Source organism: Euprymna scolopes, chromosome 16 (assembly GCF_053919585.1).
Source record: "Euprymna scolopes isolate OS-2025 chromosome 16, ASM5391958v1, whole genome shotgun sequence".
NCBI lineage: Eukaryota > Metazoa > Mollusca > Cephalopoda > Sepiida > Sepiolidae > Euprymna > Euprymna scolopes.
Window position 1 is genome coordinate 98,746,447 of NC_136497.1, and position 16,075 is coordinate 98,762,521.

Genomic DNA, 16,075 nt, shown 5'->3' on the forward strand with positions numbered 1-16,075 from the left:
AAGTTCGACAGGCATGCACTTATAAGAAAGAAGCTTTGTTCATGGAATCTACGTTTTGATTTTGGCACAGATCAAGAGTGGGGAAAATTTTTGATAGTGGTTTCAGCTAGATGGGTGTTTTTCGTGAAAGATTGGCGAGGGGGGGACCAGAGATTGGAGCTCAGACGATCACTTGCCATGGAAACAACGATAAAATAAAGACAGGCCCGCAACGTCTCTTCTGTGGGAGAGAGGTTGCAGGGACTCTGTCAAGGCAGGATAGGCTGGTTTTAGCAATTTCTGCCCAGATGTGGCAACAGTACTTGGCTTTTATATAGATAGAGAATTGGACGTACTTGGCTTTTATAGAGATAGAGAATTGCATCAGCAGTAAGATATCTTCTGGAGCGGTAGAAGGATCCCACCATCTTTCCAGCAATCTTGGCAATAGACTTGATGTACGTGTTCCATTTCAGGTCAGGAGTAAAGGACAAACCCAGAAGCTTATCAAAACATGGAGCTTCCCTAGTTGAGAGCCATCCATTTCAATTGATGCCAGATGGGGATCAGAGCGTTGATGATATAAAGATAGGAGCTTGGTTTTAGATGCATTAAAAGTAACCAGCTACCTCTTCCCCTACTGTACCACGTGCTCGAGATCAGAGGAGAGAGAATCAGAGAGAACTTTGTCATTTATGGGCTTTGATGTGTTGCCATAGTTGGTCGTGTCATCAGCATAGATGTCAACGAATGATTTAAGTATGTGTTTGGGAGATCATTGATGTAGATCAGGAAGAGAGTTGGGCCCAGGATGGATCCCTGAGGGACTCCAGCGTTAATACTGAGGGCCTCTGATTTCTGCCCATCAACCATCTTATGAGCCTATCAGAGAGAAATGATTTAATGACCGAGAAAACATTTCCAGTAATACCGTAGCTGGAAATCTTGTGAAGTAGACCCTTATGCCATACTTTATCGAAGGCTTTTGATATGTCAAGAGCAATTGCTCTAGAGAGGAAGCCTTTGTCAAGAGATTCACTAATCCTATGAGATATAACCGTTAGCACATCTGCTGTAGATCTGGCAGAACGGAAACCATATTGCATGTCACTAAGAAGGCTATTTCTCTATTTAATATGGATTCCAGCAACTTACTCATGACACACAGGAGACTTATTGGTCTGTACTAAGAGGGAGACGACTTATCACCTGAATTCTTAAATACAGGGCATACTTATGAGTTTTTCCAGGGCGTTGGGAAGCACTTCTCTTTAAGGCAACGCTTAAACAGTTTTGTAAGTATGGGGGCAAGTTCTGATTGAAGCTTTTTCAGCACTATAATTGGAATGCCGTCAGGGCCAGTTGCTTTACTGGAATCAAGGTTCTTGATTAGCTTAGTGACCTCACGCACAGATAATTTGTATGTTGCATAGTGTTACCTGGTTTATTAAAAAAAAATGGACGTGTTTCCGTGGACGAGTTTTCCTAAATCCAAACAAAGTTTGAGTAAAAGCTTGAATTCAGAAAAAAATAAATAGTTTTATTTGAAATCTGTTAAGAAACCATCGCACGATGCAGATTTATCTTTTTAAATAAATGAATTTTTTTTTTATCTAAATTTTTGATGCCAGGAGCCTTTCTCAAGATGATGCATACAATTTGTTTTTTTACCCCGGAGCCAAAAATTTGGATTAAAAAGAAAAATAATAATTTATTTATTTGACATCTTTCATAGTGTTTCCTGGTTTCTTAACAAATTTGCCAATTTCTCATCATGCTTCTACTGTAGTAAAATTGATTTCAATATTTGTACACGCATACCAACGTATGCTGCGATTGGATATTAAAAAATAGTTTCTTCGACAAGACCGGAAGTGATCGTTCATCTTCAGCAACACTGTAAGATCTCTACAATGAAAATGTCTGTATCATCCTGAGAAAGACTTATAGGTCCAAAAATTTGGATTAAAAAAATTAATAAAAAAAAAAAGGTAAATATAGGGATATGCTACAACAGAACACCGACCACTCTAATTTGGGTTTTTAGTGGTAATCGAGATCGCTGACAACGAATTTGATAATCAAACCCGTCGCAAATTTACCGTTTGAATGGTATTAACCCCTGAACCCAGGGATTATTTTCCGTCATTTTACGGCTTTTTTTTTTATTGACGGATAAGGATTTGTATTACTATACACGTAGATTCGAAAAAGTTGTCAAAAAAAACAACAACTATATAACAAATAAATGTTACCAAAGGCAAGATAAGTTACTTTTCTACCTAACTGGATATGTTTTTAGTGTTTTTATTTAATGTAACATGTTTATTAAGCTCGAATAACATACAGTGTTTACCAATGTATTGGAAAATTAAAAATGGCGCACGACTCTCTCTTTGACACGGTAAGTTTTGGAAAAGGAGTTAAAAATTAAAAAAAAATAGACAAAATACGGAGGGGGCAACACCACCCCCGCCTCCTCCCCAATGTAAACAGAAAACAGTAAAATCTCCTAAAAATGTAAAATGGTATTCTAATCGGTAAATGTCGGCTCGTTACTTACGGAAAAACGGTTAATTAAACTGAAGAAGCACCTGTTAAGCCACACAAGTTCTATAATTAACCCCCCTCCAAAAAAAAAAAGAACGAAAACATAAAAATGTTTGGTGCCTATGTTTTTGTAAAAAATGTATTAAAAGCTACGTAAGACAAAAAAAAAAAAAAAAATCCCCTCCCCCAAAAAGTACTATAATGTATTTTTTTTTAATTTGTGTTAGACAATTTTTTCTTCGAATGTTAAATTATCCACCAATGAAAAATAAAAAAATTTAATTCTGTTCTGAAAAAAAAAGTCTTTCCGACATTCCCCCCCCCCCGACTTGGAGTGCTTTTCTTCTTTTCCATATAATTTTAAATGTTCCACAAAAGATTCGTACGCCATGTGAAAAGGCAATTTACTACGTGAAGGCACATTCTACAGCCGTTGTTTATGTTACCGCACGCATAGCGTAAACGGAAGCTGTTAAATGGCGGAAAATAGTCCCTGGATTCAGGGGTTAATACCATGCAAACGGTAAATTTGCGACAGGTTTGATTACCAGATTCGTTGTCAGCGACCTCGATTACTCTAAGAACATAAATTAGAGTGGCCGGTGTTACTAAACATAATTCGTTTATTTGAAAAAAAAAAAAAATAAATAAATAAATAAATCCCGCATCGTGTTATCTAGTTTCTTAACGGATTTTTCAAATTTCTCATTATACCGATAGTAAAATTGGTCTCAATATAAATTGTTTTAGTTTTTGCAAATAAAAACTAGAAATGAAGAAAATCTGTCTGATATTCATACTCAAACACTAAAATGTCGGTTAAGCCGAGGATGGTCAACTAGCATTTTACAATGAATTAAAACCTGACTAGAAGCTGATACCAAAAATTCCATTATTTCTTAATTGGACGAATTAATCTTTACACGCGTGATAATTCTTATTTGATTGCCTAAATTTTTCTGGGGTTTTTTATAATGTTTAAATAATTTCCTACTTGAAACTTGAAAAAAAAAAGGTATAAAAAAGATTGTGATTTTCTCATTTCAGTTGTTGATGTGTGGCACTGGCAATTACAGTATAACCGATTTCAAATTACACCATTCCATCTGCGGCACTTCTCCAGCATTTGCCAAGGTCAGAGATCTCTTCTTCTTTTTCCTAATTTTCATGTTTTTGTGATCCCTTAAAGACATTAGATTTTAGTTTAAAAATTGGATACAACGAAAGTCTCGTTCAGCATGTTAATTTTTTTTTTTTCAGTGTGAAACCTTTTACAAAATGGAAACCTAGTCTCAGCTGTAACAAAGTTGCTTCCATTTTTATGATGATTATTTTGACTGGAACGAAGAGGATAAAGATTCGTTGCTACTGAACTTTCCTGACTGTAGCAATTTCGTTTCAGTTATTCTCCATTTTGTATTGTCTTCTTTTAACGATGTTTAATCAATTTTGTGCCCAATATTAACTTATTCAGAGCAACCATATATACCAGATATTTTAAATTCTTACATGGCCGATATTTTTTTATGTTTATTCATTGTAGTCATATTCACATTGAATGATTATGTGAAAGACAAAACAGAAACTATTAAATTCCTGCATGAAAAAAATATTTTTCACAAAGTTTAATTAATTTTCAAACCCCACACTCCTTGGCAGAAACTGACTGCAACACGTGACGTTGCCATGGAAAGAGATTTTCAAGGTGCAGACAGGTGAACCAAGACAAACTGAAAGATATATTAGTATGAGGTTGTATTTGATGGGAAGTAAGGTTAAATAAATTTTGCAAAAATTGGTCTTTTAACGTAATCCTAAACCTAACCGTAACCTATCTGGTAATATCCATTGAAAGCGTTTTTTTTTTTTTTGCTTGAACTTTGCGCTTTTTGGATTATTTGGTTATGTTTTATTTTCTTGGTGGATATTTGGGGGGGAGGGGGAGAGGAGTTTTTGTTTGTCAGAGATTATAGTTATAGGTAAAAACATTAGAAACGCTTCAAACATTGGGGAAGGCACTTAAACCATAAAATAACGGTAACATAAATGCATAAGCACCAAAATTGTTTTTGTTTTGTTTGTTAATTAAATCCGGCTAAATAAACAATGACAAAGATAAAAAAAATAACCCGAAATCTGCAAAGTTCAAACCAAATTGAAATTTTTATTTGTTACGTTTGAATAAAAAATAATTGTTAAAGCAAAAACAGTCGTGTTCTCGCCGAGTAAGTTTTTTATTCAAGAAAATAAAAGGTACTCATTTTTGTTTACAAGTGCTACTAATCTGGACTTGCACCAATTTTGTTGTTAATAATTACCTATAACTATAATCTCTGGCACCCCCCCCCAAAAAAAAAACGGCAAGAAAATAAAATATTACCAAATAATCCGAAAAGCGCAAAGTTCAAGCAAAAAAAAAAAAAGAAAAAAAAAGCCAGTTGTCGATTTGGTCTCATTTCGGTTTCCGGTACGCTCGATCTGACTTTTTGATCACCCGTTTGGTCGGCCATATTAGATATTTATCGTTAGTTATTTAGAGGAGACATATGCATTTAAATCATGATTCTCTAGTTCAGATGGGTGCAGTAAATAAACTTAACTCGAAATGACCCCTAATGTACTAATGTATAACATAAGACACAGAAAAGAAACATTTATAATGCGTACACAGCTTTATTTTCTCATAGAACCACCGACCGCTTTCAATGGATATTACCACCTATCCTTGTGTGACAGGTATTCAGATTTAGAGTTAGAAAAAAATGTTAATTGCACTAAAATGCTAGAATGGTCCTTAAACGGGGATCATTTTTCATTAAATTTGTATACGAAAGTGATCTCACAATATAAATTCTAAAATAATAAAATAATCACATAAAAATCTCATTTTCTTTTTGAGGAGTAAGGATGTAATTCAGCGGACTACCTAGAAAACCATTTTTTTTTATTATAATCTTATGTTTTTAAGGTAAATAAAGTATAAGCTAATGGTGTAATGATACTGGAAAGAACTTGAATATTTGCTAAACACTATCTTCGAGTGTCTAAGGTCTCTGGAGAACAATCTGGAATGAAAATACTTTTCCGTACAAGTAAACCTGACCAAATATTCAAGATAACATAGTATTCGCAGTTCAGATAAGATCTCCTCACTATGGCTAATCCACACAAGCTTTTACGAGGAATGGTGCACCTTCTCCAAGTGATGTTACCTCAAGTAACAACACAAAACTGGATACTCCACCAGACTTGATAAACTTGTATTTTTCATAAATGTCAATTAATTAATTTTCTAAATTATATATGTCTGTTTAAAAGAGAGAGAAAAAAAAAAAACTTTTTATATATTTCAGGATTATTTTATTATTTGATTCTTTAAAAAGCCCCTGAAACCATGAAACCACCCATTTTTTATTTAAAAAACAACCATCAATGTATCAACTATGCTCACTGCATAAAAGGAGAGTAGAAAGTGAACTTGGGTTTACTTTTGCCAACCTCCATGAGTAATATTTCTGACAAAGTGAAAAGAATTGCTGTTTTCTAGATCAGAATCTATCCATCCCACACTTATCATTGGCTAATTTTTGAACTTGACATAATTTTATTTTTTGAGCTCCTAACATTAAGTAGCTTCATGCTTCGTCTGGAGCGATTTCTATTGAACAAAAAAAACTTCTTTTTTTTTCTCTCCAACATTCTGTGTGGTCTTATGACCTAATCCTAACTGATAATAACTCGGACTTAGGGTTATTGGTAAAACTGTTATAGCAATAATAAATTTGTATATGAAACTGATTCTTCACTCTAAATTCTAAAATAATAAAATAATCACTCAAAAAATCTCATGGGGTTCAGGAGATAAGACATATACACAAAAAAAAAAAACAAACAAAAAAACGTTACGATCTTTTTTGTTTTTTTTAGGTAAACAAAATAAAGTAACACTATGCAACACTGCAAATTAACTTGAAATGAAATAGCTCCAATCAAGAAAGTTCAAAAGTACCAAAGATTGTGTGAAACTTGTACTTTAGATTTTTTTTTTTTTAAACTATGCTGAGAGTTTTTATTTAATTCTTTTTTTTTATAAGGTTTTGGTTATTTATTTATTTATTTATTTTTTTAAATAAGGTTTTGGTTATGAAATTATTATTGAACCAAATTGTAAACAAATAATTTTGTTTTTTGACTTTTTGAATCTTTCGTTTTTCAATTTTCTTATCTTATTTTGTTTTAGCTGGGGATAAAGCATCCTACTGGATGCCAGACATTCATCCACTATTCCTACTGAAAGATTTTTTAAGATTCTAACTGCATTTCAACAGTAGTTTATATCTCTCTTGTACTTGGCTCACCAAAAATTAGTTTCTGTGACAGCTTAAATGCTTTCAAATTCTTTTCAAATTTGGAAAGGTCATTCTTTTGTTGAGGAGTTATCTTGAAAATGTGAACTGTTATGGCAGCTAAATATTAAGTCATACATTTGAACTAGTATGGGAAACAATTGGCACTTGTGCATCTATGTTAGCACGCTGAAATAATGTTATTTAGAAAGCCGTTTTTAATATGGGGAGGGAAGCACTATTCTCACCTATAAAAAATTGAATTTTACTTGAAAATACTATTAAAAATAGTATGGTAACAAAGAATGAGATAAAATTGAATTATATTAAAAAAATTTATTATTATTTTCAAAATATTAACTTACAATTTTTAAATCTTAATTAAGAAATAATAAAATCAAATAAAATCAAATATTTTGTGTGGATTTTGAAGTTGTCATATCTGATTGACCATTATATAATGTGGAAGGGCATTATAGGTCCACCAACCATCCGTTGCAACAATTTGATTGCCTGGATACAAATTTGGGCCAATGATTGGTAAAAGAGTTGCTGCATCTCTCTTGTGCACAAGCACCATCATTGTTATGTTTCTTGCTTAGCCATACTCCATGGTCATTTTTATCGCAAAATTTTCACATTGACTACAACTCACCACAACCACACATTTGACATGTTCATTTTTATACATTTTCGGTATGCTGACAACGAATATCACAGTTTAGTTTGGGGCTGATAAGTTATTTACCAGATATGAAAATATATGATATCCAATGCAAAAGCTAATGTAATCCCTGGCAGCCATTGTGTTTTCACAACCAAGCAGTAATGCTGAAGCAAATGGCAAAGCAAATATTTTTTTACACACCCCCTCCCTCCAAAATGGAGTGTTTATTTCGAAAGCCATTCTTAAAATAGGGAGGTGAGTGTGTTTATTCCTAAAGCCATAAGAAAGTTAGAGTGAAAATTTATTTTTTTGTGTGTGTCCTCTGTTCAGAAGAGATTGTTGATTTTAATTTTTTTTTTTTTTTTTTTACATGCATACACATTACTAATTTCTCGGTTGTGAAAAAAATGGCTGCCAGGGATTACATCAGCTTTTATGTTGGATAACAAATGTTTTAATATATGGTGAACTACTTATCAGCCCTAAATTTAACTTGTCATTGTCAGCATACCCAAAAAAACCGTATAAAGTCGATATTTCCATGGTTCAATCAGGACCACTTAACTCTACATCAACCAAATACATTGCTCAAATGTTGTAAATAAAACTGTATTAATTCATCAAAGTGTTGGTTGATACGCACATCCGGCTGGATTTGTGTACTTGGGGATTTTTCTAACTACGCTATTTCTATTATTTGGCATAATGTGAAATGCGAACTTTGAAAAAAAGGCCCAAACCATAGGCATCAAGCAAAAGTAAAACAAAAATTAAAAATAAATAATCCCCCGAAATCGAACCGGACAAAAATAAAAGGGAACATTATTTTTACTCTAACACCAGTCTGGCGTAACATTTGGCCGCCACGAGACAGTTCGCATCTTCAAGATAACCTTTTTTTTTTTTAACTATTAACAAAAGATTAAAGTAACTAACTTGTTTATAAAAAAATGAAATGCATTCTGGTGAATTTAAATTCGTAATTAAATTATTTCTTATAAATAAGATTTTTTACAGCTCGTTTTAGTAGTTTTATTTTATATTTTTGCTGTCAATAAATAATCAATTTATAAAAATAATTTGAGAGTAAATTTAAAGGGAGACAATTCATACATCGAATTGTGGATAGTCAAAGGGAGGTAAATCATTAATCACAGAGGTTTTCTCCTCTTTCTGATTATCATGAGAGTATTTCGACCATTATCCCCATACAGGCTTAACCAATTGACTTAAAAAATAAATAAATAAATAAAAAAGGAAAGGAAGCATTTTGTACAAATAACCGCAAAGGCAAGAAAAGTTATCTGTGCCGCCTTAAACTAACAAGGGGCCGATCTGATTAAAAACAATATGTTCAAAGTTCTAACATTGCTCCTTTTTAGTTAAAGGTGACAACTTGTGATATCAAGTGAGATCACGTTTCTTACCTCTATTTCTTTTTCAACAACTGATTTTCATTTTCAAAGGTGACAAAGATCTTTTTGGTTTTTGGTTTTTTTTTAAGCTGATCCCATTTTCTAATATTCCGAAAACTGATCCCCTGTTTTTTCTACAGGTGCTGGATTGGTTTTGGACAATTGTGGCCAGTTTTACAGAAGAGCACATGGCTCGATTGCTACAGTTCACAACCGGATGTTCTCAGTTGCCCCCAGGAGGATTTTCTGAACTGAATCCCAAATTCCAAATCACTGCTGCCCCAACATATAACACCCTGCCAACTGCTCATACATGGTACGTCCACACATTCATGCTCCTGGCGTTTTATCTTTGTTTTGCTCTTTTTAATTTCTCTGCTAGTGTTGGGACGATTAATAGGAATTGGAAGAAAGAATTGTAAAAATCCGAACATTTTGGAGTATTGGAACCAGAAAAATGTCTGTCTTTTGTCCAATGTCAAAAAAATATTTATTGTTTTAATTTTTATTTATTTATTTTTTAATGTAATTTTCCATTGCTGGTGTTAATGATAAAATGATACATTTTTATTGAATTAAAACTATCAAATAAAATCACTATCGATATATTACCTTCACAAATGTAAGTTTATGTTTGTGAAGCTATATGTACATATTGCATGGGCTTTTAGAGTAATCTTAAAAATAATTAAAAAATAAAACTCTACAGCTAAGTATTTAGAGATTTTTTAAAAATTGGAATTGGGAATTTAAAACAGAATCAGAAAAATATTGGAATCGTCCCATCACTAATAGACACACACACAACCAGATCTTCAGAGAAGTTTAAAATTTAGGGAGGCTTAAGCTTAAGAGGTCTTGAGAAGCAATCGAAATTCAGACAATCTTGCTTAGTTAATGTCATGACTATGGATGTATCCTGAGGTACTAAACATTTGACTAAATACATACAGCACCTAATTTCAGAGTGAAACTAACAGATGTTTTTGTCATTAGTTAATGAAACCAAAATCTACATATTAATGAAACTTCTCACATTATGATGTGGACTAATACCACGACAATGGAGAACTTTTTCTAGTTCTGAGTAAAATAGCTATCTTCTGTGTCTCATTTACATTAAATAGTGCATTTAATTATAAATAATCTACAAAATGTATTGATATGTATTGAATAGCAGACAGAAACCAAACATTATTTTCATGTTATCTATTGATTTAATAGATTTAACCAATTAATTTAGCTAGATATAATCACCATTTGACTTGCATTGTTTGCATGATAAATATAACTAATATTCTTGTTTTCATGTTGTTCTCACAGTGTAACCACTGACTTTCTTTAGGTGCATCTTGTTAAACTCAAGAATTCATACAGAATTTCGAAGAAACCCCTTAATTTCATCTACAAAGGTAGATTGTTTTTGTTCTATTAGTCATGAAGTTGTAGAAGTTTTAATTCTTTTTTCATTTTTAGTATTGCCTGTAGTAAAAATTGAACCGTCAACCTCCAGAAGACTGTCACATAGAACTGATTATTATTTAACATATGGACACGTTGAATGTAATAATCAATTCTAAGTGACAGTCCTCTAAAGGTTGAAGGTTCAATTCTCATTATAGGAAATGCTAATTAAGAATAAAATAAAAATTACTTTTACTGAGTCATGACTGATAGGCCGAGAAAAATCTACCCCCGTCCCCCCGGATTAAATTAAGGATTTGGTTTGAAATTCCTTATAAATTGCTAAGTTTGATATAAAGATTCCCGAGTTTGACAAGATGTACCTAAATTAGGTTGGAGGTTGCATCAACTGAAACGATGTGAAAATAATATTCAAGATGAGAATAGTAATGAGAGTAATCGAAATTATAAATCATCATTTCAACAATTCTGAAACACCATTTGACTTTTTTGTTTTCTCTTTTTCAGTTTCAACCAATTATGTTTACCGGATTATGATTCCATAGAAAAATTTCATAAGGCACTAATGATTGCCATCAATGAAGGAAGTCAGGGATTTGGAATGGTGTGAAACGAAATTCCGCGACACTGACCCATTTTGTTTTAATCATGTTGCGATTGCTGCTGTTGTGACCACATAAATTTCAACTGTCTCTCGGACATTTGATCAGTTGCCATTTTCTCCATCATGTCATCTCCATCTCGATATCCTAACTCTCCTAACCCTAATTCTATCTCATAACCCTATCCCCCATCTCCAGTCATCCTGTTTTGAAGTTTATTTGTTTTTCTGCACTTTCAAGCTGAGACCAAGAAATCGTTTTTATTCCCACTCCATCATTTTCTTTGGAAATGGTTGAGATGAGAAGGATCCAGGCTTGGAGAAGGAGGGTTATTCCAAGTAAGGCCTGGACAGAAAGAAATGTGCAACCAACAACAATATTAACAATAAACAATAACCCTCTTGTCTCTCATTTGTGCTATGTAAACATCTTATTTTAAAGGAAAACACTTTGATCCAGCCTGCGTGGGTGGTGATCTCTTTTTCTATAGTAGGGAGCGAGTATTACTTTTCCAGAATCCCTCCGCATCCACTTATATACAATTCTTTAATTATGCTAGTGTTATTCTTTTCCAATAGGTATTGTTTCAACATTAAATAACCTCAAAAAGGGTTGATATGCCATTACAAAAACAAATTAATTTTCTCTTTAACAAAACAAGAAGAAATACAATTCGTTTTTTCGTATACAAAAATCCAACACAAAAAAAATAAAAAATAAAAAAAAAAGATTTGCTGTTGACCAATCAACAAAACTTGCAGAAAAGAAATATCTGCATTTCAAGATAAGACTTCCTTGATTCGAGTAATGCAAACGCTTTTTACTATTGCCAACAAACTGGAGATGGTCACGAAACAAATGCATAAAAAATATATCTTACCAAAGGCAAGATAATTTACTCTTCAACCTACCTTGGTAAATTTTTTTATTTGTTTTAACTTATTTTAAAGCGTTTATTAAGTTTGAAATGTAAGTAGTGCCAAGCGTTTAACTTGCAATTTTTTAAAATTGTTTTGTTGTAAACATGACAAAGATCGTGGACACGAGGCAGTCATTTTGGGGTCCTGAGAATTGCTTAAAACTTGAAAATATAACTAATAGAAATACTGATAGAAATCGACCCAATAAATGTGACAGTTATAATTATTTGGGTCGATTTCTATCAGTAGTTGTATTTATTTTCGGGTTTTAAATGATTCTCGAGATCCCAAAGGTAACTGCCTCATGTCCTCGATCTTTGTTGTTTTAACGTAAGCACCCGGGCACTACTTACATTTGAAACTTAATAAACGCTTTAAAATAAGTTTTTTAAATTTGTTTTAACTTATCCAGTTAGGTAGAAAAACACCTTATTTTACCTTTCATGGTTGTTATATATTTGTTTCTTGACCACTTCTGTTTGTTGTCTATAATAAAATATGGCCAGAAATGCATATCAAATTTTATCCAAACAAAAAAACAATGTCCTTTCTCTCTATTTTCTCGTTTTCATTCTCCCTTTTCTTTTTCAGACGTCAGAACTTTTGTAATATGTAAATGGGTCAGTAGTTGTGGAGCTCATGATAAAAATAAGCAGACTTTACAAATACAAAATAATTACAAAAATGAAGAAAAACAATATTGGAAATAATCACAAATTTATGAGACAAAATATAACAAACAAACCAAAAATAATAATGTTTTGAAAACTTTGTCTTCCCTTAATAAAAAAAAAAAGTTTTCAAAAATAAAGACAAAAAATTCTGGTTGGTTCGTCAAATGATTTGATTATGCCATATTGCAACAACTCTTGTTAAAATTCTTTTTTTTCTGTTGATCTTTCCTAAATTTGAATGATAAATAGAAGTTTTCTTCTTTTCATTTTTTTTTTTTTAATTAAAAAAAAAAAAATTTACACTTCTCCAAAAGAAATTACACCCCCTCAACAAAAATTACAACTCCACAAAAAAAAAAAATTAAAAAATAAAATAAAATCCTCTGTTCTTCTTGCCTGATCCATTCGAATGGTGAACATTCCCCAACATATCAAAGGCAAAAATACTTTTTTAGAGAAGTGAAGAGGTCATCTCATCATCTTTAGCTTTTTTTTTTATCAAATATTTCCAGAAATTTGTTTTATTTTTATTTTGTTGAAAATCTACAGAAATTTGTTTCTTGGCTTGAAGAAAGCCACTATATAAAAAAAAAAAAAAGTGAGATTAATAGATAAAAAAATCATTTTGTTTTGTTTTTGAATAAAAAATTTTTTGAAATTGTTTTGTTGTAAACATGAAAAGTTTAAAAATTTAAAAGAAAACATTTTTTTTTCAGAAGAAAAAAATCAAAACATTATTTTCTTTTCATGCAAATTTTCTAATTTCATTTTCATTTTGCACACAAAAAATTGTTTTTTTTTTTTTTAATTTTTGTTTTTGTTTTTCAAAATAATTAAATGGAAAATTCATTTTTTTTTTTTTTCATGGTATTTCAAATATTTTGGACAAAATGTACAAAAAATGTGTTAAATAAATGAAATTTTAAATAAAAAAAATGTTTTTCACATGTTTTTATCAATTAAACTGGAAAAAAGTTTTAAAGCATAGATTTTAAAATCTTGCCTGATAATCAAGTTTTCTCCTTTCATATTTGGTAGAAACTAAAACTAATAAATTAAATAAAAACAGAATAAGTTGGAAGTGGAAGCCTCCGTTCAGTCTCGAAAGACAATGGAGTAGCTGTGCATTTAAATGTGAGGCAATATTGTGAAATCCCCAACCACACCTCTCCTGAATCGGCACTGCTTGAGCTCAGTGGCAAGGAGATGTCCAGGACAATTGAAAATAATGCCAAGATAAGTTGAGAGAACATACAGCACCCGGAATTTCCAAATGCTCACCCATTTTAGGCTCAAAAAATTAAACTTGGTATATTAATATGCTTTATCTTTGGTTTACTAGCATTACTGTACAACAGAGAAAATGTAAACAGCCAATCAGTGAGATGTTTACATGGATTTGAAAAGACACATGCAGTGGACATGATCAGGGAATGAAAGGATTGTTTTATTACTTTAAGACTACATCAATGAACAATGTAATAACTACAGCATATTGACTTCATTTGCGGACAAATCGGCCACTGTTTTCACAAATATTAAGGGTTGTTAAACTATAATGTCACGATGAACAATAAATTTTCCAATCAATTTAGGGATGTCTTAAGTAGCAAGATGCCCTTAGTGTAAATGTGGTATTGTGGTGACTGAGATGATTCTAGTTAAGAGTAGAATATGTATTGTTATCAATATATTTAGTGAGGAGGAGTGACCAACGAAACCTCTTTTCACATTCTTGATGGCCTTGTGTCAAGTTTGTTTAAAGCGTAATTAAAAAATATATTTTCTGCAAATAAATAACTCTAATAGCTATTTGTTTATAAAAGGAAATATTTTTTATCACTATCGACTCGGATTAAAATGAATGCATTTGAATAGTTCGTAAGCAACGAACTTGTGTTTTCGTAAAAGAATTCTGCTACAAAACTGTGAAAAAAAATACATGTTAGAAAAAAGATATTTTGATTTTATTAAACCCAAATTTAAACAGCAGTCAAATACTGTGTATGAGTAAAGAGTTTTTATTTATATCTATACTAGCAGGGGTGCCCGGCGTTGCTCGGGTGTTTGGAGGTGTATGCTGTGCAAAAAAAGCAAAAAAACAAAAAAAATGGTTAATTTTTTAAAACTTTGACCCCTATTATGACCCCTTAAAATTTGTTTCGGGCTCAAATCACTTTATTAAGTTAGATCCAGGTTCAAGGAACCTATATCTAAAATTTCAAGTGTCTAGACCCAAAATTGTCGGAGGAGTTTGGTAGAGTTCTTAAAGGTCAAATCGTTGAAATTTGACCCCTTAACAGCCAAATTTCTGGCTGACACCCGTCACATCGATTTTCCCAAATCTCAGTACCCGGTATATCAAATTTCGAGTCTATAGACTAAAAATTGACAGAGTTATTGCGTAGGGAAATGTGCACAGACAGACAGACAGACAGACAAACAGACACGTTCACTTTTATAGATATATAGATAACACCTAATTGAAAATCCAACTTGTGCTAATGCGTATAAAATGGAGTGTTTTAGAGTCATAAACCAGGCTGATTGTCAAAATCCTTTACAAATTTTGATGTTAGTCTCGATTATTTCACATAGGCCTTCCCTCTGTCAGCAGAAGGAATTTATTAAATCATTGGACTTACTCGGGAATATATTTTAATCGTTCCCATACCTCTCCATCTTATTTTTACTTATATTTATTATATTAATCTCACCTGTCTGTTTAAATGTATGTATGTCTGCCTGCCTAAAACTTTCGACAGAGGCGACAGATTGGCATAGTTTTGAAGTTTGACTCTTCGAACGACAAATATTGAAATATTGGCTAAAAACATTCATTCCTTCAACCTCAACTGAAGCTTTTCTCGCCGATATTTTCTAAAGTCATCGTCTCTTTTCGATTGACTAGCCTAAATTTAAACATTCGTAACTTCCGGTTTGGGGATGGGCGTAATAGCAAAGACGTCACTTTTTTTTCACATTCTTTTCCTCCTTTGCAGTACGGGTTCAAGCCTGCCTGCTTACTATCACTTTTTTTTTCTCAACACACACCTCCAAACACCCTGGAAACGCCGGGCACCCCGGTTAGTTTTATATAATTGTATATATATATATATTATTTTTCACAAATTCCTATTCGTTTTTATTCTCTCTAATATCCCTGAGTATTTGCTCTTTCGTGATAATTTAATTCGCCTTTTTAGTTCTGTGTTAGACCAATGATTAACACCTGATGAGTTTGTTAGCAAAAGGGGCCCCTAGGCTTTTCTCATGTATTATTTTTTAAGCGCTATATAAGTTTTGTACCATTAAAAAGTTATCTATATCCTATATATATATATATATAATTTGATTGCAGAAATTTTCCTCTGGACCAAAATACCGTAGGTTTGCAACAACACATATCATATGCACATTTATTAAATTAGCCACCATCTTATGTAACTTTAGAACGACATTATCTACCATTTAGGTGTTACAGAAATTAACAGGGA

General features: G+C 32.2%; 1 protein-coding gene across 5 annotated transcripts in view; it reads left to right on the plus strand.

Moving 5' to 3' along the window:
• The window catches only part of LOC145296025 (apoptosis-resistant E3 ubiquitin protein ligase 1-like), a 1,082,598-nt gene extending 1,071,589 nt beyond the window's left edge, over positions 1–11,009 (plus strand). For all 5 annotated transcript variants that reach the window (XM_080142066.1, XM_080142069.1, XM_080142067.1 and 2 more), the window contains 3 exons: positions 3,577–3,663; positions 9,098–9,273; positions 10,890–11,009. In XM_080142066.1, the coding sequence (XP_079998192.1) occupies positions 3,577–3,663; positions 9,098–9,273; positions 10,890–10,992 (366 nt within the window). In that variant the 3' untranslated portion in view covers positions 10,993–11,009. The remainder of the gene's footprint in view (positions 1–3,576; positions 3,664–9,097; positions 9,274–10,889) is intronic.
• Positions 11,010–16,075: the final 5,066 nt, after the last annotated feature.